The sequence below is a fragment of the Canis lupus genome, chromosome 36 (assembly GCF_011100685.1).
Source record: "Canis lupus familiaris isolate Mischka breed German Shepherd chromosome 36, alternate assembly UU_Cfam_GSD_1.0, whole genome shotgun sequence".
In the NCBI taxonomy this organism is placed as follows: domain Eukaryota; kingdom Metazoa; phylum Chordata; class Mammalia; order Carnivora; family Canidae; genus Canis; species Canis lupus.
In genome coordinates, this window is record NC_049257.1 from 18,544,138 (window position 1) to 18,561,903 (window position 17,766).

Below are 17,766 nucleotides of genomic sequence, written 5' to 3' on the forward strand. Positions count from 1 at the left end.
TCAGGGAAATTTAATATTCCTACTATCCAGGTATAATAACTGTCAATTCATGTATCACAAAAATAATTATTTTTCTTTGCACACAATAACATAACTGACTTCCTAAGACTACATACTAGACTTCTCTATTTTAGTATTCTCTAGTTTCCATAGCAAGAATTATTAATCTGTGACCCATAAGTAGATTTCAGGGGTTCCCTAACACCCTAAGATTGTACATAAAGTTCTATGTTTATGTGCCTTTGAGGGATGATGACACATATCTTCCAAATGCTTTTTAAAAGAGATTCATGATCCAAAAATCCAAGAACCAGAGTTGTGATTTTGTAGCAATACTCAAATACCCCAACAATAGCCAATTAAGTAAATATTCTAGGTCCATGGACTCCCAGACCTGAGGTCCATAGACACTAACTTAAAATTTGTTTCAGCCAGACTTTGACTCAAAATTCATCTGTACTGATCAACATGATGCTGATAAAAATTCTAGCCATGATAATGTAGAACATAATTCTAGTTAAAATTATAACAGGGATGTTGGAGAATGTTAAAAATTGAATATATCAGGGCAGCCCTGGTGTCTCAGCGGTTTAGTGCCACCTTCAGCCCAGGGCGTGATCCTCGAGTCCCAGGATGGAGTCCCATATCGGGCTCCCTGCAGGGAGCCTGCTTCTCCCTCTGCCTGTGTCTCTGCTTCTCTCTTGTCTCTCATGAATAAATAAATAAAATCTTTAAAAAAAGATTTGAATATGTCATTATTCTAAAGAAATGAACTGCTTGAGAGTAAACAATATTTAGAGAGAAAAATATATGACTTGCCTTGCTATGTATTAAATCATTAAGCTACAGTAATTATAATAGTGTGATACTAGCACAATAAGAGAGATTCAGATTAGGAACAACCGAAAAGCCCATTAATTTCAGATTTTCTAAAAAATTATGGGACATTCATATTCATAAGAACATTAATTTTGCCATCAAAAGATTAGGGTTTGAGTTCTGGTTCTACCACTTCCTGTGTAACTGTGGGACAGGTTACTTGTCCCAACAACGTTACTTAACAATGTTACTTAACGATTTTACTTAATGTTTCTGTTTTTTAAAATTGGGATGGGAAGATTCCAATTCAACACATGGTGATTATGAGGATTAAGTGAAAAAATACATGTGAAGTAACTGCCTCAACTCCAAGCACATACCTAATGCTCAAAAGGTATTAAGTATTATTATTTATGGCAGGATGCATAATGTGATTCCATTTGTGGTTTTGAGACAACATATAATATATATAAACAAATGTACTCCAATAATGAAACTGGATAGATGCCATAACAAATTGTTAGCAACAGAAATTTCTAGAAGATTGGATTCCAGAGATACTTTCCCTTTCTGCCTACAATGCTGTTTTATTTATTTTAAACAAAAAAAAACCATCTTTACAATAGCTTTTTTGCTATTGTAAAATTAAGATATTTACAGTGTGAGGGGGGAAGGGAGGACTTCATCTATTCACTGCTCACCATCTGTAATCCTAAAATTTGATGACTAAATAGAAGAGACCTGGCAATTTATCAAGGTGACTCACTCTTATTCTGTAATAATTATAGCTTCCAAGTCTGATACTTCCCTCTAGCCAAATCCATTATCCCAATACCTGATGCCGACACCCAGATGAGTTGGTCTGTGCTGGTTAGGTGGCTTTAACTAATACACAGTCAACAATGTACTCAGACCAAAAGAATGGAGGCCATGGCTTCAACTCAAAATAGTCTGGCTAGGAAGAGTCCAGTAATACAACTTCTTGCTCTAACCTAGAGTATCCCCTTTAAATATTCCAAATTGGGGAAAGACCAATCTGTGTTTCCTCTCATGAAATAGACATCCATTGTGTATTCTAACTTGATATTTAGGATCTGCCTGAATCAGAATATTAAACATCTGTTGCTCTACTAAATGAATGTTGTTTATGGAGACCAAAGTATTGATCCTTGACTACTATCTTTTTACATATTTCAGTGACTAAAACTCCCAGAAAAGAATCAACAAAGGACTCAACTAAGAAAACTGGCAGCAATGCTCTACGTGTGTGTATGTGTGTGTCTATGCGTGTGTAAGGAAGATGTCATTCAAAAATTGAAATAATAGGTTAATTCAATCAATAATCTGGGTAAAATGTACATTGGTAATTGTGGGTTTTCAGTTATGTGACTCACTGAAGTAAACAGTGAAAACTTAACATAGCAAAGCTCTTGGCCTATCAGCCATTACACTGAGTGGCAACCAAAATAGATATGCAATTCATTCTTGAGGTATAGATTTCAAGAGGATTTGAACATTACTAAATAGAAGAAGGCAACAATCCTGTATGATCCCTGTAAATAAGTCTGAATGGCTAGGATACTTGGGTGGCTCAGCAGTTGAGCACCTCCCTTCGGCACAGGGCATGATCCTGGAGTCCTGGGATCGGGATCGAGTCCCACATTGGGCTCCCTGCAGGGAGCCTGCTTCTCTCTCTGCCTGTGTCTCTCTGCCTCTCTCTCTGTGTGTGTGTGTGTGTGTGTGTGTGTGTCTCATGACTAAATAAATAAAAATCTTAAAAAAAAAAAAAAAGAAAAAATCATTCCTTTCTATTACTCTGCAGTACCATCTTCACCACAAATCAAATTGTATTTGTGTCTGTATATCCATTCTGTTGCACATGTTCACTGTTAGGCAAGGCGAGAAAGTGTAAGTCAGGCAAGGCTAAATCACAAAGAAATCTGTGAGCCATGGATTTTATGTTGGCAGTATCTTTACAGGAAGATGGTGAGGTATTTTAATCAAGGGAATAAGATAGATCTGCACTTTATATTTGTGGAAAAGAAGGGCAAAGTCAGTTAAGCCGCAAAAATAAAGCAAGCATAATGAAGCTCAAACTGAAAAAGTCATGAAAATAAGGAGGAAAAGATATAGGGAATATTTGGGAGATAAAATCAATAGGATGGGATGTAATGGTAGAGGAGAAAGAGGAATCAGATATTAGTTTTCAGTTCAAGTAATTCGGTTCTATTAACTGAGGTAGAGACTGAAAACAGGCTATGGAAGAAAGATGAATGAATGCAGTTCAGCCTCACCACATACTTGTAATACCTTGTTCTTTCAGAAAATAATCCTTTAAGTCATATAAGAATAGTTCTTGAAGGATACATAAACTCTAAAGAGGAAAAAAGTGTAAATGAGAAGACAGAAGTAAGAGAATTATGTTTTACAGTATACCCTTTTGAATCTTGTGAAAGATATACCTACTACATATACAAGTATTTTTAATGATTTTTTAAAGTTTTATATAGATCAACTTTAAAAACTGCCATAAGAATAATAGAAGATACCTGTTAATAGCTGTATCTTTTGGGGGACATTAATTATTTAACTCAGAGATACTGACAGGAAAGAAAAGACTCAATTACAATTTCTGGTTGCCTTCTTTGGTTGTCTAATTTAAATTGTTAGTTCTATGAATATTTTTTAAGTGTGATAATTTCCAAATAATTGATCAATACAAAATAAGTTGTTCTTTAAAGCCTCTTACTTACATTTTCCAAATTTTGTCTTTCCAGATGAAATGTGTATATATCTAGAATAGATTTAAAAATCAACCTTGGTGGCACCTGGGTGGCTCAGTAAGTTGGGCATCCAACTCAAGATTTTGGCCGAGGTCATGATCTTAGAGTTGTGAGGTTGAGACCCGCATTAGGGGAATTTGCTTGAAATTACCACTGACTCCACCTGCTGAAATGCGCGTACCTGCCTGCATACCCGCATACTTTCTCTATCAAATCAATCAATAAAATCTTTTAAAAAATCAACCTTGATCTTAATGCCCTTATGTTAATGTTATATCATAAACCATCTTCCAAAAAGATATGTTGAAATCCTAACTCTTGGTACTCAGAGTTTGATCTTATTTGAAAATTAGTTAAGATAAGGCCATACCAGAGTAGGGTGGACCCTCAGCCCAATTATGAGTTGTGTCCTTATAAGAGGGGAAATTTGGACAGAAACATGGAGAGACAGAAGCAGAGACTGGAGCTATATATAGCAACAAACCAAGGAATGTCTAGGGCTACCAGAAGCTAAAAAGACAAGAAAGGATTCTCCTCAGGATTCAAAGGAAGTATGGCCCTGCCATGCTGACACTTCAATGTCAGACTTCTAGTCTCCAGACTGTGAAATAATACATTTCTATTGTTTTTTTTTTAATTTTAATTTTTATTTTTATTTATGATAGTCACACAGGGAGAAAGAGAGAGAGAGGCAGAGACATAGGCAGAGGGAGAAGCAGGCTCCATGCACCGGGAGCCTGACGTGGGATTCGATCCCGGGTCTCCAGGATCGCGCCCTGGGCCAAAGGCAGGCAGGCGCTAAACCGCTGCGCCACCCAGGGATCCCCCATTTCTATTGTTTTAATCCAGTTTGTAGTATTTGTTATGGCAGCCCTAGGAAACTAATTCACTTGGCTAATTAATACCAATAGGAATGTTTATTGCACACTTGCCATCTTTAATGCCTGTTTTATCACAGACAGCAAGACCCACTATAAAAGATGTCTTTATGTTAGAATATATCAATCTTAGGAGAGATTATGTTTTAGCATATAAAAGTTCTAATCTGGGGTGCCTGGGTGGCTTAGTCAGTTAAGCATCTGCTTTCAGCTCAGGTCATGATCCCAAGGTCCTGGGATGGAGCCCTGAGTCACATCAGGCTCCCTGATCAGTGGGGAGTCGGCTTCTCCCTCTGCCCCTCCCCCTGCTTGTACTCTCTCTCAAATAAATAAATGAAATCTTTATTAAAAAAAATAAAATAAAAATAAAAATAAAAATAAAAATAAAAATAAAAATAAAAATAAAAATAAAAATAAAAAAAGCTCTGAGGTACCTGAGTGGCTCAGTCGGTTAAGGGTCTGCCTTGGGCTTAGGTCATGATCCCGGAGTCCTGTGATCGAGCCCCATATTGGGCTCTTTGCTCAGTGGAGGGCCTTCTCCCTCTCCCTCTGACTCTGCCTACTTGTGCTATCAAATACATGAATAAAATCTTTTTTTTTTTTAAACTTATTATGCTGAGGACGTAGTTCTTGAATTTTCTTTTTTATTTATTTATGATAGAGAGAGAAGGAGAGAGGCAGAGACACAGGCAGAGGGAGAAGCAGGCTCCATGCACCGGGAGCCCAACGTGGGATTCGATCCCGGGTCTCCAGGATCGCGCCCTGGGCCAAAGGCAGGCGCCAAACCGCTGCGCCACCCAGGGATCCCTGAATAAAATCTTTTTTAAAAAAAGTTCTAATTTAAGTTTTTCCTGCTTATTTACAAAAAATACAAATGACATCCAAATTTAGAAAATGGAAATTCATAAGAAGAGAGGCTTGAAATGTTGAATTTTTGAAAAACTATCCAGAAAACAGACACATCTGAATGAATATTAAAGAATATTCAGATACAGAGTAAATAAAATGACCTAATTTTTTTATGACTTTCAAGTAGCTATCTTTTTTGTAGCCTAGCATCTATGTCCAATTACAGTCCCACCAATCATTTTATTTTATTTTTTTTCCGCCAATCATTTTATAGCTTTAGACCATTTGTTAGAAAATATAAGGAAGTTTTTTTTTTTTTCCCCCAGAACTCTCTTACAAGAAAGTTAATATAATCACATAGGTACTGTCTTGGAAAAACTAGAGATAAATCTGAAGCAATGAAAAATATAAAACATTACCAAATTAAACCTGTGATACCCCAAAATATAAAAATAAATACACCGATTAGGACAAAAAATTAAAAGGCACATTGGGTGAAGAGATGTATAGCAGAGACTGCTGTCTGTCCATACATTCCCTCTGCCCTCACAGGTCCAGTACATGCTAATGGCTTCTTGCTGTAAGGATCTATAACTCTCCCTAAGCATCATGGTCAGATCATACAAACATCAGGTGTCAGGGAGTTAACAATCCTAGAAGCAGCCCACCCCCAGTGACTGATGGATATTAGTTGATAATCACCCCAGTACCTTCATCATTCCAACAGAAAAACTAGAAGTCACTTTCTACACTGTTTTCCAGAAGTTCCTAACAGAACTGAGCCCCAGCTACTCAGGTTACCTGCTTGTTTACATATAATGTCTCAGTTTCCTTCCCTTCCTGGTCTTAATTCCTCACTCCCTGAAGTGTGCCTCCTAAAATAGCTCCTAAAGAAACCACCTGCACTCCCAATTGTTGCCTCAGAGTCTACTTCTGAGGAAACCCAATCTAAGATTTTAACCTAAGTTTAGATTAAAAGGTAAAGGGTCTCATATATGACTCAAAATGGATTGCAACTGCAAATAACACAGTCTTGAGAAAACTCCTAATGAGTTTCTTCTTAGCCTTTGTTTATAAATTACATTGTTCACATAATTTTTCAGGTTAGTGGAGATGGAATTGATCCTAAAGCCTATAACTTCTCATAAACTGGTTAGCTGTGGGAAGATGAAGAGAATTAAGACTGGTAAGTAATTGGAATACTTTTGGGTGCTAATAATGTTCTATTTCTTGACATGCAAATAGGTTTTACTAGGCTTTATTTTACAACTATTTTTTATTTTATTTTTTTTTAAGATTTATTTATTTAATCATTCATGAGAAACACAAAGAGAGAGAGAGAGAGAGAGGCAGAGACACAGGCAGAAGGAGAAGCAGGCTCCATGTAAGGAGCCCGACGCGGGACTCAATCCCGGGACTCCAGGATCACACCCTGGGCCAAAGGCAGGCGCCAAACCGTTGAGCACCCAGGGATTCCCCTATTTTACAACTATTTTTTAAATACATAGAGGTCAATACATTTTTTAGGAATTTTACAATTAAAAAAAAATAAAAAGACAGGGGTGCCTAGCTGGCTGTCAGTAGTAGAGCACAGACTCTTGATCTCAGGATCATGAATTCAATCCCCATGTTGGGCCTAGACCTTACTTTAAAAACAAAAACAAAAACTTATTAGTCCTGCAGTCAGATTGATCTGGTTGAAAAACTTGGCCTGCAATTTACTAAACATGAAATCTTTAGCAATTCATAGAACCTCTTGAAATTTAGGCTTCCTCAGTTTAAACATGGAGATAATATGTATACTTGATGTTGTGAGGTTTAAATAAGATAACATATATAAAAAGTGTCCAACAATGCCTGGCTCAATAAATAAGAAAAATAAGATGTCCCTTCACTAAATGATTCAGAATTGTAAAAGATCTTAATTTTCTTCAAATTGACTTACTGATCCAACCTAAATCCTATTTTTGCTAACAACTAAAAAAAGGTTCTTAAAGCCATGTGTTTTACCATATTTACCAGTACCGGGTTTGCTATAAGAATGTACAGCATACATTCTCAGTGAGGGTGATATTACTCCTAGAGGAGCAAAAGATGGATTCTTATGGATGAAAAATACTTAGTTATTAAAATGGCTTGTGGCCCTCCAAAACTCAAGCCTATCCAACAAATCCTTACTCATTAGTATTTAATTTCTCTCATTAGTGAGAGGTTAAATTAATTAATTTTAATTAAATTTTAATTAATTTTTTTCCTTAGGGACAGTGATAGTGGAAAAAAAAAAACACTGATCTATAATTTATTCTGAAGCAGCTAAATCTAATATGAGGAAAGTAAACGATGGAATTATCACAGTTTTGGGAAACAAGAAAATTAGCTTCTAATGCTTTCTATCTATCAAGAAGAGCTGAATGGGAAAAGGGAAAGGGAATGGGGAGGTGTTCAGTTTTTTCCGTAAACACAAGTCCAAGCAATGCTTTCAAATCAGAAATTTTAGGAATATGCTTAGAAATAAGAAGAAAATACTATTACAAGGAATTTTAAAAAGCACTCAACATATTAGTCTTCTTTGAGAGAAAAACCCAGGAAATGGTAGTCCAAGAATTTAAGAAGAACCTGATGTTCCTTTCTCTCATTTCAGTAAAAAGCAATATTGATTACTTTTAAGAGTAATGTTTCTGAAAGACATAAGGATGTCAGTAAGTTTCAATAAACTAAGGAATGACTGCTTAAGACTTTATTCTAATCACTACCATGCTGTTTGGGGCAGATGGATTGCTTTCAATCACAACATCTTTCTCACAACTTTTTCCCTTTTATAAAAAGGAATATTTTTCATACCCATACTTTTAAACCCCTTCTCTGTCCTAAATTTTATACAAATTCCCTCAGATAAATCTCTCTCCTTTTCTCTATTCTATTTTTGAATAGGAAATACCTGTATAGCCATGATGTTAAGAGAAGTAAAATGATTTGCACTTGTTCCAGACTACCATGGAAATCAGGTCTCCCTGGTTCTAAGACCACACACCATCAACCATAATTTACTGATAGTATACTCAAGTTTTAGAGGCTGATTCTGTAATTGATTTCTTCCTTAAGGGTGTAGAACTTCCAAGGGTGCCTGGGTGGCTCAGTCAGTTAGGTGTCAGACTCTTGGTTTCAGCTTTGCTCACAATCTCAGCGTCATGAGATCAAGTCCTTTGGAGAAGTTAGTCTTCAGTTCAGAATCTACTTGAGATTCTCTCCCTCTCCCTGTGGCTCTCCCCTGGCTGCTCCCTCTCTTAAATAAATAAAATCTTTAACAACAACAACAAAAACTCCCTAATCATGAGTTTTCCAAACATATTACAAATTAATAAAAAAGGGAAAAGATGCTTCCAGAAACAAGAAAATTAAAAATACACACATGTATTAAAAATACATGAAAAATTAAAGATAGAAAAATCCTTCCCATAACAAAAAAACACAAGAAGAAAATACAATTTAGGGAAGATATTACTAAATGAGGAAATAAATACTTTTTTAAAAAAGATTTTAAGTAAATCTCTACACCCAACATGGGGCTCAAACCCACAACCCCAAAAATCAAGAGTAACACTCTCCACTCACTGAGCCAGCCATGTGCTCCAAGAAAATATATAATTAAGGCCATTGATTTTTTTAATGTAAAAGACCATCTGATCATGCTTAAACTAAAAGCTTCAAAACTGATTTTTGAAACATTATACTATGACTAATAATTATTCACTGTAACGTGATAAAAACACATTTGAATATTAAAGACAATGACATGTGATTTTCACTCCATAAAGACTAAAATTCTTTCTAATAGTACATTCAGTCAACCCCTATGGAAGATCAACTCCTTGTATAAATCACTTCTTCAAATCCACAAACCTCATATATTTAGTTGGAGCTCTAAATCCGTAATCTTTTCATCATTAAACTACACTTCTCTAACATTAAAACTTGAGGATATACATAGAAACTATATGAACACTCAATATTACTGCTAAATATGCTTGCTAAGAACACCTTAAATAGCCTGTCATCATGACCCTTTGTTGCCAAAAGAAAATGAGGGTGCTCCATGGTTTTTTAACAGAATTATCCTTGGATTCAAAAATTCTATAACAATATTAGACACTTTATTAGATGCATTATTTTAAAAACTTTAATCAAAAAATGAACTCAAATATCAGAGAAGCTATAAATTTTTACTTACATATTCAGGTTTTAATTTTTTATCTCCTCCTCTCACAGCCACTTTTTCTAGTTTATCTATAATGGGCCCAATCATTTCCTCATCTTTAAGCTGAAGCTCTTCGTGTATTATTTCTATATCTCGAATAGGATCTACACTTCCTTCAACATGCGTGATATCATCATCTTCAAAAGCACCTAAAATGAATTAAAGAGAAGCAATCCAATGAACAATACAGAAGGCCATTATTAAAGATTCCTAGAAGGTTAACAACTTATTTAAATTATTCTGAATTTTCGCAAGTAGGACACAGTATATATTTTTTTGTTCTATTTAGTAATATTTAGGGCACTGGCAACAAAACAGTAATTCAAGAGCCTCAACATTTCAAAAACTGATTGAAATAAATAAAATTATAATCTATACAGAAAGAAAATTATGCTCCAGAACTACTGCTATTTTCAGGTTTGGTACATTAAAAGATACTGAATTCCAGGCATGAGAGCCTGAAGTTCTAAACTGCACTGTTAGGGTTTCCAAGGGAAACCAGATTTGGGGTGGGGGGGGGTGGGTGAAATCATCTGGCAGACCTCTTCCCTGCTTCAATCTACTTTATCACTGTGGTTCTGACGGTGATTAGATAATGAACCACTCAGACACACAATTTACACAGCAGCTAATTTCATCGGCCTGATTTGAGGGTATGGTTTTTAGGGGGCTATCAAAGAAGCAGATGAAGGTGCATTTGTCATATATGAGTGACAACCATTCACACTATCTGAACAAAATGGTGCTGGCCCTTATTAGAAACACATGCTATTATCACATATTTAAAGTGCAGTTGAAGCCATAATTTCAAATTGCCAACTGGAAACATAAGGGTAAAACAACCAGATATTACTGAAGCATGTGTACTGACTTTATGCCCTTTTGAAGACATAATGTGGCAACATAATTCAACTGGGATTTACTCAAATTACCAGATAAAGAACAGTATCACAAAAATGAACAAATACTGAGAAATATTAGAAACAGAAAGCAGTGATATACCCACAAAACAAAAAACACATTTATAAATAAATTAATTTAAATTACCAACTAGACTACATGCCCAAAATGAGATGTTTTCAAACATAAAGCATTGATTACTTTAGATAAAGATATCATAGGAATCATGAGACCATTTGATTGAGTTTAATAAGAGGAAAACAGTGACCATAGCTTATTCTTCCATACTGAAGACCAAGATATTCCCATTACCAGTTACAAAGAATTTTTAAATATAATTTTCTAGAATTAAAAATAAGCTGTCTGTACAACTATTCAATAATATAAATTTAAAAACACAAGGTTTTGTTGCAAGTAAAATATAAGTACTTATAACACTTAAGTATTCTTGATATAATAAATAGCGCCACATAAATGATATGAACAAAACTAGTAAGAAATGAGGATGTAGGTTATATCTTATTAGTAAACACACTGGACAGACAGTGATTTAGGTACATTTTTTGAATATTTGGAAAGTATGAAAAAAGTCTTCCTGGAAGCACAATGATATTTATCACATGTGGAGGCATCTTACACAAATGACACAATAGAGTAGGAAAATAAAAAGTTAGTTTCATGGCAGAGCAACAAAGACAGTACAGTATGGTCAGTTCAGTTATAAAAATAACTACACTTTTTATGACACTCCAAATGAAAAATATCCTATACAGTCATCTTTAAGTAAGAACCAGTGAGTTAACTATAGTGATGTCTGCAACAACAGTAAATGCATCAGTAGGTTTTAAATGGCAATTTTTTAATTGTAACCCTCAATTTTAACCAAGTAGATAACAAAAAGAAACTTAGGAATTGCAATTCTTCTGGAAGCTAAGAAAATAAAGCTCTCTGATCATCTGAATTAATCCAAGCAGAAAACTAGAATAAAGGGAAATACCACTTGTCTATCTTACAACCTTTAAATTATCCTCTAGATTGCACTTTGCCTGGAGTCTGTCAAGGATTAGTCTAGAAAAGAAGTTATGACTGTATCATCACCAATTCATTCCCCTACTATAAGAAAAAAACTCAAACCACAGACCCTGTACACTCTGGATTGCACTGCTATTCCTATGCTTGAAAGTTAGTATTCTTATTTTTTATTATATTCATTTGCATGTAATGTGGGAATATACTATGAGAACTTAAATTTATTTTTTATAATATTGGCAAAAATTAAGTAAAGGGAACATTAAAGTTACCCTTTAAAACTGAATATCCTTGCGATGAAATGAGACAACTGTAAAATAGAAGTTTACAGAAATTTGGTGGCCATATGAGCAACTTCCCATTTCTTAGAACTAAAAAGTTAGAGATTACTTCCCAAAGAAAGATATGCTCCTAGGTCAACTGTACACTTCACTGTACATGAAATGTACACTTACCTACGTTACAGCATTCCTCCACATCTTACCTGTTTTAATACAAGATGTAGTGGTTAGGGTAGCCCCGGTGGCCCAGCGGTTTAGTGCCGCCTTCAGCCAGGGGTGTGATCCTGGAGACCTGGGATAGAGTCCCACATCAGGCTCCCTGCATGGAGCCTGCTTCTCCCTCTGCCTGCTTCTCTCTCTCTCTCTCTCTCTCTCTCATGAATAAATAAATAAAATCTTAAAAAAAAAAAAAAAGATGTAGTGGTTAAAAGTAAATCAGATAACATATGTAAAGTGCCTAGCAGAAAATCCCACACATAAACTCTTTCGGTAATTGGGGCATATACTATTTTCCTAAATGATGTAGGAATTAGTAATTTAGAAGAAATTTCATAGAAATATATTCAAACATTAGCTTTGAGTAATATCATTTCATGTTACTCAATTCACCTTGGAATTGTTAAAAATAAGTTTTATGAATTTATAGAGATTTCCCCTAAGTCTTCTTAGTTCACCAGAACTTTTTTACCCTAGTCCATGGCCAAAGTTATTTATTTCAGCTTCATTTTAACTAAAACAATGATTATTATAATTGTTCCAATTATTATCATCATTCCTCTTTGGAGGAGACACTTTACTGATAAAGAAGAGGACTCTAGTCATTTTTAAGACTATATCACATCGGGGATTCCTGGGTGGTGCAGTGGTTTAGCGCCTGCCTTTGGCCCAGGGCGCGATCCTGGAGACCCGGGATCGAATCCCACGTCGGGCTCCCGGTGCATGGAGCCTGCTTCTCCCTCTGCCTATGTCTCTGCCTCTCTCCCTCTCTCTCTCTCTCTCTCTCTCTCTCTCTCTCTCTGTGTGACTATCATAAATAAATAAAAATTAAAAAAAAAAGTTAAAAAAAAAGACTATATCACATCGAATTGCCTTATGAGAAAGTTATTTCCATTTCAATTCTCTTCAGTCCTTTTGAATATGTCAAAGAGAAAAATCTCAGTTTGATGCTGTTGGTATTTAATATCTAACATTTATAAACTTATCTCTTTATCAATAGAGCAGGCCTCAGTCTCAGAGCTTTAAAAGGCTAAAAAGTTTAATAAATATATAGTTTTCAATGTATTTATTTTTATTATCTTCCATTTCAGCAAATGATACTAACTTTCCACTTAAATTAGTGACAAAGTTTCCTATTTAATTTGGTCAGAAAGTATGAGATCTTTTTTTTTTTTATAAAATCAAGAAATTTCTGAAAATATTAATTATGGTCATTTTGGTGATAGGATGTTATCTGATTTTTAAAAATTTCTTTGGTATTATTCTGTATAAAATAAGCTAATGTGATACAGCATGTGTGTGCAGGAGGGCAGGCAGTGGTCATGCCACTGTGTGATACTTAAATAGGATTAGGAAGGGATGCCTCTCTAAGATGACACTGGAGCTGAGACCAGAATGGCCAGAAGGAGGCAGTAATGTGAGGAGCTGAAGGAAGGGTTCTAAGAAGTGAGTATAAGATCCCTAAAATGGGAACAAACTCCAAGTGTTTCAGAAATAGAAATAAGGTCAGTGTGGGTGAACAGCAACAGAGGATGGTAAACAGAGGTTAAGGTGGAGAAGTAAAGCAGTTCACATATATTCGTAAGTCATGGGATTTTGGATTTTATTCTGGCTGTAATGGGAAGCCATTAATTGGAGAGTTTTAAGTAAAGAGGAGACAGGATAATAAGATATGATTTATGGTAAGAGGCCCTTTGGCTACTTTAGAAAGAACAGACTTTAAAGTAGGGGACAAGAATGATGGCAGAAAGACACAGTTAGGAGGTAGTAGTAGTAATACAGATGAGAGATGACCAGATGAGTGGTATCTTGAAATAAAACAGAGATAAAAAATGTTTGGATTGAGAATGTATTTTAGAGATGGGCCAGATGTAGAATGGAAGGTCATAACTGAAAATATAAAACTGGGAGCTACCAAATATGTTTAAAATTATAGGTCAGGATGATGTCATGTGAAGAGAACACTCCAACACTCAAATATATGATGGGAAAGAGGATCTGACAAGAGTCTAAGGGGTGATAAAGAGAAATGTAAGAATATGCTCTTATAGAACTGAGGGGAAGAAAATATTTCAAGAAGGAAAGAGTATTCAACTATAGCAGATATTGTTTACAGGTAAAAGATAAGTACAGAAAGCTGACCATTGATTTTGGGAGAAGTGATTTTTTAAGAAATACTTTAATGGCTATATCTTCATTACTGTCTATTTCTTCTATACATCAGAGATGAGAATATTATGACTCAAGGACCTACCCCCTTATTTCTTATAACTCAAGAGTTATAAGAACAAAAGAACAAAATGCTGGCGTTTCTAGGTTTGTTCAGGTTTTGAAAATATTCCTCTCTATATACTCTAAATGGGCAAATTACATAAAGCAAAACATCACTAGATTTTTCACAACCTTTTAAAGAGATCTATCATTCAATAAGATGGCCCACTTAGAAATCACGGCCACTTTCAAAGTTTCTCATTCCAAGTAAGCTGACATGAACACTGAAACAAACACTGACCAACTGCAAGTTGGTAAACCAACTGATACGGAATCACTGATATCAAGAACAAAATCTGTAACATCAAGTCATGTAAGAGGCTTCGGAATTCTCCGAGGCAGTTCTGGGCCAAAAGACAGTAAAGCAATGTCTTTAGAGTCAGGAAAGAGACTGTCACTCAAGAATTTTATAACCAGCCAGTCTGTTTTTCAGGGATAGAGATTAGTGGTAAATAGACTCTGCATTAATAAACTCTAAGCAAGACTGAATGACTGCAAAAATTATGTTAACAAAATAGAACATCTGTATTTATAAACTAAGAAAAGTTAAGAATAATGACACTAAAATTTGGAGATGAGGAAGAGGAGGTAAAAACATAATAAGTGTGTTATTTTCCTCATCTTTCCCAGTAAGGCATCAATAGACGGACAGATAAAGATGAAACAAGTAATTAAAAAAGAATTTCTCCAATCTTTTAGTGTTCGCATGCACCTCTTTCTTAACTCTAGCAAGGATCATGTGCTCGCTTCGGCAGCACATATACTCTAGCAGGATCATTTAAGAGAACATATCTCTTGTGGGAAAAAAATTACCTGAAGTTCAGTCATTTTTTCTGTATTACTTTGGTTCGTTTTCTTTCAAACCCAGTAAAATAAAATGTAGTATTCTATTTTTTAAAGAAAAATTTTATTTGAGAGAGAGAGCACAGGTAAGGAGAGGCAGAGGGAGAAGCAGACTCCCCATTGAGCAGGGAGCCCGATCTGGGGCTCTCAATCCCAGGACTCAGATCATGAGCCAAAGGAAGCCCGCCGCTTGACCTGACTGAACCACCAAGGCACCCCTGTAGTATTCTATTTAAAATACAATACCTAATTCTATTTAAAATAGCACTTTAATAATCACATTTATATAAAATTGTTTCTCTCAATGACACTGACCAAATGCTAATAAAATAACTCCTGGGCAGTGAGCTACTGAGCAATTTTTAAATCTTAACAGTTTGGTTTTGCTTTAAAGTTTTTATAATGAAGATGCATTGTTCGCACAAGTCATTTTTCAAATCATTTTTTAAACAAACAAATTTAACTTGCACAAAAATTTGCACAAATTTTACTTAAAATTTTGGTTTTGCAGTGACAAGCCACAAGGAGAAAATCTTTATCACCACAGAAATAATTTTATGCCTATGCATTTTTATATGTATAAAATAGGTGACTGAAAATAATACCAACTAAAGTAAAGCCTCCTTATCAAAAGATTTGTTATAGGAGAAAGTTGGACCATAAGCTAAGCTGAGAATGGATTCCATCACAAAGATTTTTTTACCCATCATTCCTGCAATGTTTCCTTTCATAACAAAGCACCTTTCTCAAATCTTCCTGACTTCTCTCATATTTCCAACACTTTTTTCTTTTACTTCCCAGCAGCAAAGACTTAATCTTTCTCCCTTCATAGGGAAAATGCATGAGATGTTTGAAACCATCCAAGCCCTTTTTGTTTTTACCCAATCTCCCTTCTTTCCAGCAGTGAAAGAGAAAACATTACCTTCTATTTAAGGCCTATCTGTTTATTGTTTCTGCTACGGATCTTTTTTTTTTTTTTTAAGTTTTTTTTTTTTTTTTAAGATTTTATTTATTTATTCATGAGAGACACACACACAGAGAGAGAGAGAGAGAGAGGCGCAGAGACACAGGCAGAGGGAGAAGCAGGCTCCATGCAGGGAGCCCGATGTGGGACTCGATCCCAGGATCCCGGTATCACGTCCTGAGCCAAAGGCAGATGCTCAACCACTGAGCCACTCAGGCATCCCTGCTACGGATCTTATCCTCTCCCAAGGAAATTCACTCCATAGATTGTTACTTGGATTTTTTGAGACCTCAATCTATTACACACCTCTCTTTCTCTCTCTCTCTCTCTCTCTCTCTCTCTCTCTCTCTGCAGTATTGGTAGCATCTCCATTTCCAATAATATTCTCCCAATAACATTTAAGCAGGCTTAGGATTCTACAGTAAATCAATCATGTCAGTCACCCTTAGACATTAATCCTCATTCTAGTATTGCTTTCTTTTCTCCGGTTCAGAGCGGATTTTTTAAAAGTATCTATACCTGCTCTACCTCTTTACTTCCTACTTAAAATTTAACCCATTACAGTATGGTATGCCTCCACCATGTTACCAGAAATTGATCTCAAAAAGAAGCCAATGATTTGTCTTTATGATGCTAAGTCAATTAGCTATTCTTCAGGAATTCTGAGTGACCCCTCAAGAGCATCCAACTTCAGGACACTGACATAGTCTCTTTCACTGACTCCTTGTAACCAGATTCTCCTGATTTTCTATTTTCTCCAATCATTTCTTCTTAGGCTATTCCTTTTCTTGCTCTAACTACCATATATAAATGTTGATGCGTCTCTTAGCTATATTCTCTTATACCTCTATTACACACTCATCAACAGAATTTCCAGTCCAGAACTCCTCTGAGTGGTTCCAGTATATTCTGAGGTCAAAGCAAATAAGATGAACCAAAAATTCTTTTTGGTTATTATATAAACCATTTTTATTATAAAATCTATTAAAAAAATACTTTAGTATAAACGGATTGAAGTTTGATCAATTTACTCATTCATTCATGCAAAGTCTAATATCTTTTTTTAAACAAACATACATATATACATTTATTTATTTGTTTGTTTGCTTATTTATGAGAGAAAGAGAGAGAGAAGGGGGAGGAGGGGCAGAGGGAGGACAGGGACAAACAGAATCTCCACTAAGCACAGAGCCTTGGGGTAGGAGGCAGGGAGCTTGACTTTGCAACCCTGAGATCACAACCTGAGCCAAAACCAAGAGTCAGATGCTTAACCTACTAAGCCACCCAGGGACCTCTCAAAGTCTAATATCTTATTCTATAAAAACTTGAATAAGAAAGATAAATCTATACTGTTTTGGATGCTAAATCTAACTGGGAAAGATTTTAAGAATAAAAATATACTTGAGAAACTTAAGACTTTGGTGAACTGCTTTGCCTTATTTCTACTTAAATTTGGATTGTATTCAGTTTTCAGAAGGAAAGCATCCTAGCTAGCTATAGAAATAGATTTTAAAATACATGATGTATCTAAGTGTACAGACTACAAAACAGTACTTTATATAAAACACTTGTCACAGAAACCTTGTATTCCAAATTGCATGTTGGGAATAAGAGAGTGTGTGGTGAGGATGGACCTATAGGACTTAAGGTTTTTCATCCCTTACCACTACACAATATA

The 17,766-nt window shown here is 35.4% G+C and overlaps 1 protein-coding gene across 4 annotated transcripts in view; it reads right to left on the reverse strand.

Moving 5' to 3' along the window:
- OLA1 (Obg like ATPase 1) overlaps window positions 1-17,766 on the reverse strand; it is a 170,099-nt gene that overhangs the window by 52,397 nt on the left and 99,936 nt on the right. For 3 of the 4 annotated variants that reach the window (XM_038584878.1, XM_038584881.1, XM_038584879.1), the window contains one exon: window positions 9,558-9,733. In XM_038584878.1, the coding sequence (XP_038440806.1) occupies window positions 9,558-9,733 (176 nt within the window). Of the gene's footprint in view, window positions 1-9,557; window positions 9,734-11,997; window positions 12,133-17,766 lie in introns of those variants that run through there. The other variant, XM_038584880.1, reaches the window with a different exon arrangement.